Source organism: Leptonychotes weddellii, chromosome 11 (genome assembly GCF_054177405.1).
Source record: "Leptonychotes weddellii isolate Sample4059 chromosome 11, ASM5417740v2, whole genome shotgun sequence".
Lineage (NCBI taxonomy): Eukaryota > Metazoa > Chordata > Mammalia > Carnivora > Phocidae > Leptonychotes > Leptonychotes weddellii.
The window spans coordinates 91,195,558-91,208,091 of record NC_138379.1 but is presented as its reverse complement, the minus strand read 5'-3'; the positions used below and the strand labels follow the sequence as shown (position 1 = coordinate 91,208,091).

Sequence of the window (12,534 nt, the reverse complement as noted above, 5' to 3'; positions counted from 1 at the left end):
CCACCCCCCTCACCCCCGCAAAGCAATAAAGCTGTTGTCCTTCTTTATACCCGAACTCTGCCCGAGGTCAGACAGGTAGGCTCTTTGATGTCTCGTAGACCATGATGAGGCATCACTCCTGCAATACTGTTAGAGTATCTAATTAAACAAAATGTGCACAGCACTCAGCACGGTGCCTGGCATGTGGTAAGGGCTTGATAAATCAATACTATTATTATTACTATCATCATCATCATCATTGTAGCTTCAAATGGTCTTTTTACACACAAACCGTTCCTTTGTCCATATATCCTCTGCATCATGCCAAATAAGGAAAAGTTGGGTAGGATGAAAGGGAAAGAGAGGGAGGGGCTGAAGTAGCTGTCATGGACATTATTTGGTAATTTTTAAATGTGCTTTTTTTTTTTAATTTTTTAAAGATTTTATTTATTTATTTGAGAGAGAGAGAATGAGAGACAGAGAACATGAGAGGGAGGAGGGTCAGAGGGAGAAGCAGACTCCCTGCCGAGCTGGGAGCCCGATGCGGGACTCGATCCCGGGACTCCAGGATCATGACCTGAGCCGAAGGCAGTCGCTTAACCGACTGAGCCACCCAGGCGCCCCTTAAATGTGCTTTTATGTTTTTTTAATCCGAAAGGACCATATGGAATTTCTGTCTGAATGTCCTACTTCATGCATGTGGTTTAACACACACTGAGCACACGCTGAATGAATCACAAAGTGCTCATCTGCTAAATACGTGCTCTCCGAATGAATGAATGCGAGAGGTAAGGGAATGCATGAATGAACAAGAGGCCAATGAGATCACGTTTGGTTTTTAGATTTCTAGGACAGAATTCCTGGAAGATTTCATAACCCTGAAAGGTTGCATACCCAAAAATGTTGAAAATATTTCCCATAAAAAGCACAAGAATGATGAATAAGATACTCCCTATAACGAAAGGGAGTATCTACAAGATTTTGCCAAAAATCATGACTGAAGGTAACTGAAAGTATCAGGAGATGTGATTAACAATATGAAGATTGGTAAAATAGCTGATAAGTAGGGACTGGAGAAAGGTGCTAACATTGATTATTTACTGTATTCAAAATACTATGCTATCATTATCCTTCTCATCTTCATAATCCAATAAACTAAGTATTACCTTCATTTTATCAACACCATGCTCTAACCAACTGAGCTAACCAGCCACTCTATAAAAGTCATTTTATAGATAAGAAACCAAGTCTCATAGAGGCTTATCCAAGAATGCACAAAATAATGACCAGAGTTCGTGTCTGAACCAAAACCTGTTCTTTTCCCAGAATGCAGGGAGTAAAAGAATCTGAAGCAAGCATTGGTTCTCAAAAAATCAGCGTAGCAGCACAATGAAGTAATTCATAAAAGTTAAACACAATGTCTCCAATTCACTATTCACGTTTTATTACATATTTACCCTTAAGTAAGAGATTCATAGTATTACATATGATTTCAGAGATGGGAAACAGAGACGGAAGTTATGTCCCCAAAGTCAAATTAAAACAAAAATAAGAAGGCAGTATTTATTGAATTGTAGCTTCTGTCCACACACACACACACACACACACACACACACACGAGGCATTTTTCAAGAAAACAAGACAAGCACATTAGCCAAATGATACAGAGAACTCAAAATTAAAATTTCTTTTAAAATCCACCCCTACTCTGCCTCCCCTTGCCTAAGAGACCCCTGCTGGAGTGTGAGAAACTCCCTGAGGCCACAAGAACCATGGAGCTCTCCGGTGCCTCCATGTGGAAGAAACATCCTGTTAGTAAGCGTCTGGTCATCTAGGACTTTCCACTTGCCAGAATGTCCACACACCCAGAGCAAGGCGGTCATTACAGTGCATAATGATGACACGGAGGCCCTGAAACCCTCAAGACAGGCTCTGGGATTATCAAATACTGATTAACACAACAAAAATTGCTTAACCCTTAAGAGTATCTTATTGAATTTCACCTATTCACAAATTGCTACTGCATATGTAACAGTTTACTTAGAATGACTGGTTCACCAAAACTAATTTTTTTACCTTTTCAGGTAAGAAAATATCTGCTAGGAAAAGGAAGGAAGGAAGGAAGGAAGGAAGGAAGGAAGGAAGGAAGGAAGGAAGGAAGGCAGGCAGACTACTGTGTTCTCCAATATAATAAGAAATGTATTGGTAGCCACCATTACTCTAAGTTCTGTAGGCTCTCTTACTCAAGAAGCAATGTATCAAGTCCGAGTGGAGGAAACCTTATTGTGTAGCAACTAGGAGCCCACAAATAATGAAAGAATGATGTAACTGAATGTTCTTCTATGTTTCAAGGATTAATTCTAACTCTGAAAACATAATGTAAATTCCAATCAAGCATTTAGAACTGAGTTTCTCAATCACTAATTCGATATGACTTATTGATTCTGGGGGTTTTTTTTTGTGGGGGGAGGATGACCTGGGGGACTAATCAGCTATTCTAACAGAATGAATTCACTAGCAAAAGAATAAGACCCAGATATAAATTAAATAAGCTTGATATCAGATCTGCATCCAACACAGGATGGCTAGAAGTGCCTTTGAATATTACAGTCTGCCCCATTCGACATTCACTCTCATTATTTCCCAAGACAAAAAACCCTCCACTTCAGTGATTGCCCCCAAACACCACAAACTCAATCTGACATATAGGCCTTTTAATATACAATGCATACCTTCACCATTTCATACCTCTCCAAGTCATACTCACCATCTCAGTTTAGGCTACAAATTTATTATCTCTAACCTCACCTGGGCCCTCAAAAACTACCCAATAATACATCTACCTGATCCTGGTCAGTTTTCTTCTCCATTCCTTCTATCAACAATTTCTAACTTTACCACTTTCCCAAGGACTCTATCCCTCCAGGGCCATTTTATATATATATATATATATTTTTTTTTTAAAGGCTTGTTTATTTTAGAGAGAGAAAGAGAGAAAGCACAAATGTGGGGAGGGACACAGAGAGAAGGGGAGAGAATCTTAAGCAGACTCCCCACTGAGCGCAGAGCCCAGCGTGGGGCTCAATCACAGGATGCCGAGATCATGACCTGAGCCGAAATCAAGAGTCCACCACTTAACCGACTGGGCCAGCCAGGCGCCCCAGTGCCATTATTATGTCTATGGTGGTTACTGTAGGATAAGTATGTGGATATAGGTATGTGCTGGTTTGTGAAGATTTTTATTTAGTAGACTGTTTGATAACACAGGATTTCTTATGCTTTGAAATAATAATGAATAAAATAGCACAGTGGAGATACTATTTTCGTATCTTATAGAGATCGACATCTCTTTAACAGAAAATATACAAACGCCTGTAAGTGAGAGTACATATGTTCCCCCAAACAGTTACTGTGTCTTTAGGCATTTAAGATAATTTAAGATAATCATACAAACTAACTGGCATAAAATCTATAGATTATTGTGAAGCTACAATAAAACACACCCTAAAATATGTTATAACTATATTTACTCTTCTTTTAATTCAATTAGCCAACATATAGTACATCATTAGTTTTTGATACTCTATCTACTCTTATTTGTGATTGAGCAAAAACTACAAACAGAGCAGTTAAAATAACCAACTAAACTACAGCAGCACAAGGGCACCCGGGTGGTTCAGTCTGCTGCCTTCAGCTCAGGTCACGATCCCGTGGTCCAGGGATTGAGACCCCCAGTGGGGAGTCTGCTTCTCCCTCTCCTCCTGCTTGTGCTCTCTCTCCCTGTCTCTCTCTCTCCTTCTCTCTCTCTCACTCTGTCAAATGAATACATAAAATCTTTTTTAAAAAATAAAATAAAATACAGTAGCACAAAATCATGGTAGCCTACAAAGCATTACCAGATACACCACAAACTCTACAAGGATTTATTCAACATTTATTCATTCTCCTAACATTTATTGAGTGCCTTTCTAAATCAGACTTTCTGCTAGGCATGAACATACGTAGATCTCTGTCTCAAGGAGGCCAAATAAACCAAAATCACATTACAACACAGCAAGTCCTACTATAGAGATGTGAGCGATAACTTAGTGTTCCATTATAGGGAAAATAATGCAGTGACAAGAAACAAGATTGACGTGCGTCTGTCTGTCCGTCTGTCTGTGCTTGTGTCTGCCTAAAACTCATTAGAAAAACCATTCTCTCCCGATATTACATTGGAGGGGCCATGCATGAAGAAGCACGGGCATAAAGCAACAAGAAATGGAAGCATGTTTTAGAACGTTTTTATTTCCTCTGCCGGGCACCGCAGACTCACACATAACCAATATAGTACAGTGAAAGGAGTCAAGGTGACTTCAAAGACTTACAATTAAGATAACATCAGGATTTCCACACAGACAGCCTCCTCTCATGACAGACTGGTTCTAGAGTTTTCTGTAAATGGAAATTGCTTGAACTGTTGGATCGCCATTTATTTGGAGAGTTCAACTGGACTCCTACCCAACTTAGCCCCTGAATGAGAGAGAAAGACTAATTGGCTACAGATACAGATATTAGCGACCATTATTGTATTTGCCATGCTCTGGTAGGGTTTGAAGGGTGGTTCTCTATGTCTGCTATCTGAATGTCCTATTGCTTCTTTTCTAAGAAAACCTTTTTTTTTTTTTTTCTGGCATCCAGATCTGTCTTTTTTTTCTCCCTTCACCTTTAAAAAAGAAAATGTATTGGCATATAAACAAGTCATTGCTCCAAAAGGAACCAGTAGATGGAACATTTGAGAAATGCCATGTCAGTCTCACTCTGAAAACCAGACACGGAGTGTAATGTCAGGTGGACCCTCGAAACAACCCTTCTCCTCCCTTCTCCTCTACTGTCTCCAACAGTTTTGAATAGCTGTTTCCATATTCTGAGGCAAGAGGGCACAGGACATTGATGGCCGTGACATGTGACCTACTGAACATGAACTTGGGAAAGCTAACAAAGCATCCTCAGGGAAAACAGGAAGAGAATCACAACTAATCAAACCTGTATACCTTGGATACTTTCTACCACACAACCAACAAGATTATTTTGAACACAAACGATACAACATAAGATGTGGCTCCAAGTCACCACCTTTATTCAGTTCCTCTTAGGGCAGTAATTGCCCAGGACATATTCACCCCAAAGGAATCACTTCCAGATTCATTCCTTCCAAAAAAAAAAAAAAAAAAAGTCAGTCTGCAGAGCTCACTGAGCCTAGATCAATGACTCTGAAGGTACACAATTCAGTCTCCTTCTGGCACAACTTTGGTGTGCCTAAATCACCTGGAGTATGGTTTAAAATTGAGAGTCCCGGTCCCTCCCCAGAGCTACAAACTAGACCTTCTGAGGAAAAGGCCCAGGAATCTGCATTTTCATACCTTTCTTCAGGTATTCCTTATGTTCACCGAGGTTTGATAACCACTAGCATAAAGGAAGAGCTGTTTAATAAGCCTCAAATAAAGCCTGTACAGAAAGTGACTTCTCACTGTTCTATTTATAGGAATGTTCACTGTTTCTCAATTCCCCACCACAGCCCAACAAATCTCCAGGCTTCGGAGATATTTCCAGCTCCCCTGCTTCCTAAATCACTCTAGTCTGGAATTTTCAATTTTATGAGGTGCTCTGAGCTTACAGCACATACTTCTAGGTCTTCAGATCCTGTCCCGAAGCGATATTTGGGGAGCAAGACTATGCCATTCCATCCCCTAGCAGTGCATTTTTGGCAACAGTAGCCCACTTGCTGACAAACATTTTTCTCTCTCATTGGGGAGAGAACTGTACAAAAAGTCTAAGCAGAAAATATAAGGAAAGTGGAGGAGAGTCATCACATTTACCTAATTTCTTAAAATACAAAAGAGCCACTCGACAAGTTCCAGGGGGAGGAAACTCTTCCATCTGCTGTCTGTGAACACGACTTCATCCTGAAGTTTTGCTTTACGTGGCAGATGTAAGTAAAATTCCAACAGGTTTGCATGCTTGAAAGTATCTGGGCACAAAATCTAAATATTTTGTTTCGATGGTACCAAATATAACACAAGAAACATCAAACACAATAGAAATAATGTAATTGGACAACTAAACAAAGAACTTCCATTCATTTGTTCTAGCATTTTATGGAACACCCATCAGGTACCAGGTACTGTGCTAAATATGGGATAAACATAAGAGCATCAAGGTAAGAGAATTCAGAAAGAGGAACTTTAAATTTTGAGCTCTCTAGCTCATGCATCAAATAAGGCCCTGCAGAGAAACCTAGTCACCAGATAGCCCTAGCAAATATTCTCCCTGCTTATGTCCGTCAATTTTTTTTTCTTCCTAGATAGGTCTGAAATTCCAAAAGAGATCATTCTATCTTCTTGCTAACTCACAGCAAATGACGTGTATATCTAGAGACAATGCATTTATTTTACTATCATACTCAATCAAATATGTATTTTTTTTCAATTTTTACCTTCAGCTCCATATGATACAGGGAACACAACAAAATAGAGGAGAATGACAAGAGTGATGATGACATAGAGGGAAACACATAACAGTACTCTCCCCCCCCATCCCCAAGTATTTCCAGGTAGATAAATCACATACTAAGAAGGAATATATAATCACTTATCACCTCTGCCTACAAACTAATAATCACCACCAATGGCATTTCCCATTGTCAAAATTCATCTTCAGAATAAAGGCTTAATAACTGAGCCAGTAGCCAAACAAGAATAGAGTGCTGTGCACAAAACACAAATGCCATTAGCTGGGTAAGCACTGCATCTCCGTTGCCTAAACCCCTGAACACACGTGCAAACTAGTTTGAATGCAATGGATGGGGAACGCTTGAAATGCTCAGGCAAATAAAATAAGCAGTTTCTCTGTCACCTCTTTATTTTCTTTCCAATCTTGGAGTGATTTATTGTGAAATACCCACATTACACCAAATATATATGTCCTTGTATTTTTAGAGAATTTACAGGAGTGGTTTTCATCTTGCCACATAGCATTCAGCAGTTTGCTGGAAATATTTGAATCTACAATGATTACAGATGCTTGTTCACACACAGGAGTCCTAGCCAGGGAGCCAAAATGGGACTCCAGTTTTAATTTTTTTAATGGATTGGCTGGGCAACGCCAACAATATAAACTCCTTCTTATCACCTTTTTTTTTTTTTTTTAGTATATGACACCAGTTAACCCATAAACTCTTTCCATAAGGTTACTAGCAAGTAAATTATAGCAGCAGAAAGAAAGAAAGAGAGAGAAAGGAAGGAAGGAAGGAAGAAGAAAGAAAGAAAGAAAGAAAGAAAGAAAGAAAGAAAGAAAGAAAGAAAGAAAGAAAGAAAGAAAAAGAAAAAACTTTAGACCATTTGGAGACATTCAACTTCAGTTGAAATTAATGGATCTTGGTCTGAAACTAACATTTTACTGAGTTGAAGCAATCTCACAAAGAATTGTGCTCCTCCTCTTTCACAACAAATCTACAAAGTAATTATTATTCATATGCCACAAAATACAAAACCAAGGCTCTGGGAATGTAGGAGTTGCCTTTCCCGGGTCTCACACTTCCTAAGGGGCTCATCAGAGAGTTAGTCAAACCCACAGCTGTCAAATTCCCAATCCTTCAGCTCTGCCGTATTGTTTCCCAATGATTAGGGAGGAAGTAGAGAAAAGCCCTAGATGGCCATTAAGTTCTGATTTCAGATAATAGTATCTAATTTCTACAAATATGAAAACATAGAACTACTAGAATACCTTTGGCCTAACTTTTTAATTCTAATGAATGTGTTGCTCAGAACTTTATTAGCCAATTGAGCCCCAAACTGTAAAAACTTGAATAAGATATGTAAATTGATAAAACATCCTATCTCACAAATATACTTTATTTTTCATTATTTACATGCTAGTAACATGGTCACATTCTAAGCGTTTTTTTAAGTATTTAATCCATGTCAGAGAATTCATTTCATTTAATATCAGGGGAGGCTAAATATGTCTATTTTTATGTCCTTCCACTTTTTCTTAAGCATGTATCAATATCATTTCCTTTCCACAAATAATGAAACAATGTCTGGTTTTTCTCGCTACTTGAATCCAGGCTTCCCTTCCATTTTGTTTCCTCGCTGTTCTCTCAGTTTCTTGGACTATTCTCTGTCAGTAGCTTTCTTCCCCGTATGTGCCACCCTTCCATTCCAGTCTTGCGACTTTTCTTCCTGCCATTCTGCTCCCCATAGCCTCTGGAGTCTTCAGGGCCACCTACAAGGCTGTAACAGCCCATAGTTCTCTGACAAGAAAACGAGGGAAGCCATGGCCTGAAGTTGGTCTCCTGGAATATCTTCACTGACAGGCTGACATTAGCAAACCCCAAACCGATCAGTAACAGGGGTCTAAGTGATAGGGTTCTCAGCAACTCCCATTTATAAGAACAAAATAGAAATAAATGAGTTACTAAATTCACCCTTGATGTAAAATCCCCAGCTGTTTCTCCATATGTGTTCCCAAGTAAACGATTTCAAAATAAATAATGTAATAAGCGATTTATGCATCTTCAGCCAGGTCTTTAAGTTTATTTTTGTTGTTATGGCGGTGCCCCAGAGATTCACAGGGAACAAAATTATCCAAAGTGAATGATGAATGAACTTCCCCCAGACAGCTCCAAGACAGTTGGAGATCTTATGTTTTCCTTCAATACAGCTTCCTTAAAATAAAGGCCATAATAAAGACGTTCCATGAGGTCAAAGAATGGGAATGTTTTGCTGGAAGTCGTATCACCAGCACTTTGCACAATACTTGCCCAGCAGGATGGCCACAGATATTTTGTAATAATTGCACGGAATTAACAGAACCTTGAGGTCCCTACTTAGGAAAGTAATCTACTCTCGTCAAGGTTTTAAAACTCATAGGTGGGTGCCTTCTTTTCTTTTATATGCTCTTATAACAGTTTATCAAAAGCTTGAAAAATATGTCTTCACAGAATGCGAGAGCAGGGAAGGATCATAAGTATAACACCTTATGGACGAGAAGGCTTCCAGAGAGTGAAAGTCATGTGCACAGAAATATGTAAGTAGCTAGTCATCCAAGGCATGGGGAATGAGAACCAGGTCTCCTAAATTCTGGAATTTGTTTCAAAATTTCATCAATTCAATTTATTTTTATCATTAAAATGGTGTGAAGTATTGTAATATTTATAGCCAATGCATCTAAAAATGACTGTCAAAATGTCAAAAACCTGAGTTAGCATTTTCCAATGATCAAACAACTAGCTTAATTACTTGGCAATATCCTCGTGTTTATTAAATTCATTTCCTCCTTGCCAGATTATTCCGAATATAGGACCAATCTCCAGTGATTGAGATGACATTCCATGCTGAGGCCACTAAGAAGGCAGGAACTTGCACAGCAAGGACAGTTTCTCCTGAAACATACTGTGACAGAATGTAGAAAAGCTTTCCAATACTCAAAACAGCTAGAAATTCCCACCTCCGAATTATAACTATTCTTTACAAAATTATTTATTAAAAAAAAATAGACAGCTCTAATGAAAGAGAATGGAGAAGACATATCATTTGTCTCCCCAAGTGTTTTCAGAGAAGTTTAGAGTGCTGGGCACGTAGGAAAATGAATCTACTGAAACTTCTTGAAGCAATGTTCTAGATTGCCAAATAAAAACAGAGGGGTGGAGATCACAGAAATAAGTCACTGCTTTGAAATATAATCTTTCTGTCATCTTTGTGTTACCAAGTCCATAGGTGATATGGTTAGCCAATCCACATTTGCTTATCCATGCCTTATGAGGCTGAAAAGATTTATATTTACCTGTATGTTGTCAGCATGCTAGCTAATAGATTTCTTATCCTTATCTTAGCATAACCATTACGTGGGTACGTGCTTTTTATCCATCAAAAAGCTAGCATCATTCAAATTTGACTTGTAAAGGTAAAGGCAAGAAACTATTTCCTCCTTATTCAGGCAGTAAATACTCGGATTCAGTTTAGTTTATCTACCTCTCACATAAGTTGTTAAGAATAATCTTCAGTTACATTGGCATTACAGAGCACATGCCATAGAGATTTGTAAATTCTGATTTGTAGGCAAAAAGAAAACTCAGAGATTATAAGAACAACCTCCCCAAACTAGTCATTATCTTCAGTGAAATCACTGTATCGGATACGAATCTGTTGTACTGAGGAATTACTATACTGCACAAATGTTACTTTAGATACTAACACAAAACTACAGACGTGCAGGATTACTGTCCTGCTTTCATAAAGGCTTATAATTTCAACAATTTGCAACATCAAATAGTTCCTAAGATTATGCTTCTTGGGAAATATTTGCAGTAAAGAATAGCAAACAGTAGCCAACCCATTCTGAGTTTTGTTATTAGGTTATCAGTGGAAGACGTGGCAAAAGATACGTTGAAGAGAAAATGCACAAGGCAAATAAGATGAGTGAGAGTAGTTTCATTGCTAAAAGAAAGAAAAGGTCATTCTTCATTAATGCAGGGCCATGGAGATATTTGTAGGACTGCCTGGTACTAATACCCTGATCAGGATCCCACTCTTTCTCAGGTCCCTCCTACCCTCGACTGCAAGAGTACTTTGAAAAGCGAGACTCCAGAGTAGTCAAATAAGATCAATGTTCCCATTCATTTTGGAAACTTGGAAAAAAGTAAGAAGAGTCCCAGGGGTGCAGAGCTAAAAGTTCTGTCAGCAACTGAAGCCCTTGGACCCAAGACCGGCATGAGAATAAAAGGTGGATGGAGGTTTGACACTGAATCTCCTTAAGATTCTGGCTGCAGTGGAGTGGATTCCTTCAAAACAGAGCTAGCTCATCAGTCAGAGGAAGACTGGAACGGAGGTCTGGCATCCCTGAATCTGTAAAAGTCAAGGGTAGCCGAATAGCCTAAGCAGGGATGAGGCAGAAGTGCTCCGGGAAAATGTCTAGAACGCGGGGGAATCTGGAGTACACCTTGAACTGTTGATACAGACATCCCGAATGAGCACCAGTTTAGAGAGGGCTAGGAAGACAGCGATTAATTCAACAGATAGTTAGTTATAAAGGGTCTAACAGAAGGTAGCCACGACAAAAATTAGGGAGAAACCACTGAAGAACCCAGGGAAAAGGCAGTGAAGGAGGAGGGAGGGGTTCAAGAAACACCAGACAGGTTTAGAAAAGCAGACACCAGGTTTACCCAGAGAACAAAGTTGAGCCAGTAAATGCTCAGGGGAAAAAGAAAAAAGGCAGGGGGTTGGGGAGAAAAGAAGAGGCCAGAGGTTTCATCATTTGAAGGCAACGCAAGAAAGGATCTAACAGCCAGTTCCTGAAGATTCTTGAGAAAAGGGATGCAACACAGAAGGCAGAGAGCCTTTGGAATGCAAAGATGTCAGGGAAGGTCACACGAAGACCAAGAGAGTGTGGGAAAAAAGAGCGGAAGAGTTTCCTGGAAGGGGTAGGGGCTCCTTTGGGATCCTGGAGAACAGAGATGAAAGACCTGGAGAGGGGAAGTGCAGAACCACAGTGCCTGGGAAAGTTTGGGGGAAGGAGAACAGGTGGGTGTGAAGCAGCCCCGGGCCCGCCCGGCTGACCCACACCAAGCCGGGTGCACGGCGTAGCGGTGGGCGTCCAGGCCCCGGGATCAGGACCCCGGGAAAGCGAGCCTCCCCCCGCGCCCGCCGCGCTCTCACGCCCCCCAGCGGCCGGGCGGGGCTCGGCGCGCACGTCCCCGCTCGGCCCGCGCCAACTTTCCCGGTCCCCGTGCTCCGGCCCCGCTCACCGAGGGCGCCGTCAGGCGGCTGATGCTCTCGCCCAGCGAGTCCAGGTTGACCCGCCTCCGGCGCGGCGCCCTCCTGGCCCCGGCCGTGGCGGCGGCGGCGGCGGCGGCCGGGGCTGGGGCGGCGGCGGCGGCGGCGGCCGCGCGGGGCTCGGGCGGTCCGGGCGGGCTCCGGCTGCCGTTCCAGCAGAGCCTAGACAAGGGGCACTCCCCCTCCTCCTCGGGGCTGGTCTCCAGGTAGTCGGAGCCCAGCGAGCTGAAGGACTCGGACGAGATCTTCCTCCGAGACATGCTGCGGGCGGCGCTGCGGCGGCCGAGGCGGCGGCGGCGGCGGCGGCGGGGACGCGGGCGGGGACGCGGGCGGCGGCGGGCGGCGGCGGCGGGACCGGCGGGCGGCGGCGCTAGGCGCGTCGGGGCCGCGGGGCTCTGCGGTCGCGCCGGGCCGGGAGGGAGTCGCCGGAGCCGCGGAGCGCGCAGGGGCGGCTGCTCATGGCGGGAACTTGGGGCCCGGGCGCGGCGGCGGCGCCGGGCTGGGCTGGGGGCCGCCGCCTCCGCTGCTGCTCACGCCGCGCCGCCTCTGCGCTCGCCTGGGCGCCCGGCTCGCGGAGAGGCTGCGAGCGTGCGACCGCGGGCGGCGGGGCGGCGGGCTGCGGCCCGTGCGGTCCGGGAGGCAGCGCTGCTGCGGCCCGCGCGCCGATCTCGCCCCCCTTCCCTCTCTCCTCCCGCCCCGCGCCTCCCGCCTCCCTCCTTCTCCCTTTATCGTCCTCCCCCCG

At 42.7% G+C, this 12,534-nt stretch overlaps 1 protein-coding gene across 1 annotated transcript in view; it reads right to left on the bottom strand.

Annotated features, from left to right (window-relative positions):
• The window catches only part of GUCY1A2 (guanylate cyclase 1 soluble subunit alpha 2), a 291,335-nt gene extending 279,254 nt beyond the window's left edge, over positions 1 to 12,081 (bottom strand). The window contains exon 1 of the mRNA XM_031031602.2: positions 11,765 to 12,081. Within this exon, the coding sequence (XP_030887462.2) occupies positions 11,765 to 12,052 (288 nt within the window). The 5' untranslated portion in view covers positions 12,053 to 12,081. The remainder of the gene's footprint in view (positions 1 to 11,764) is intronic.
• Positions 12,082 to 12,534: the final 453 nt, after the last annotated feature.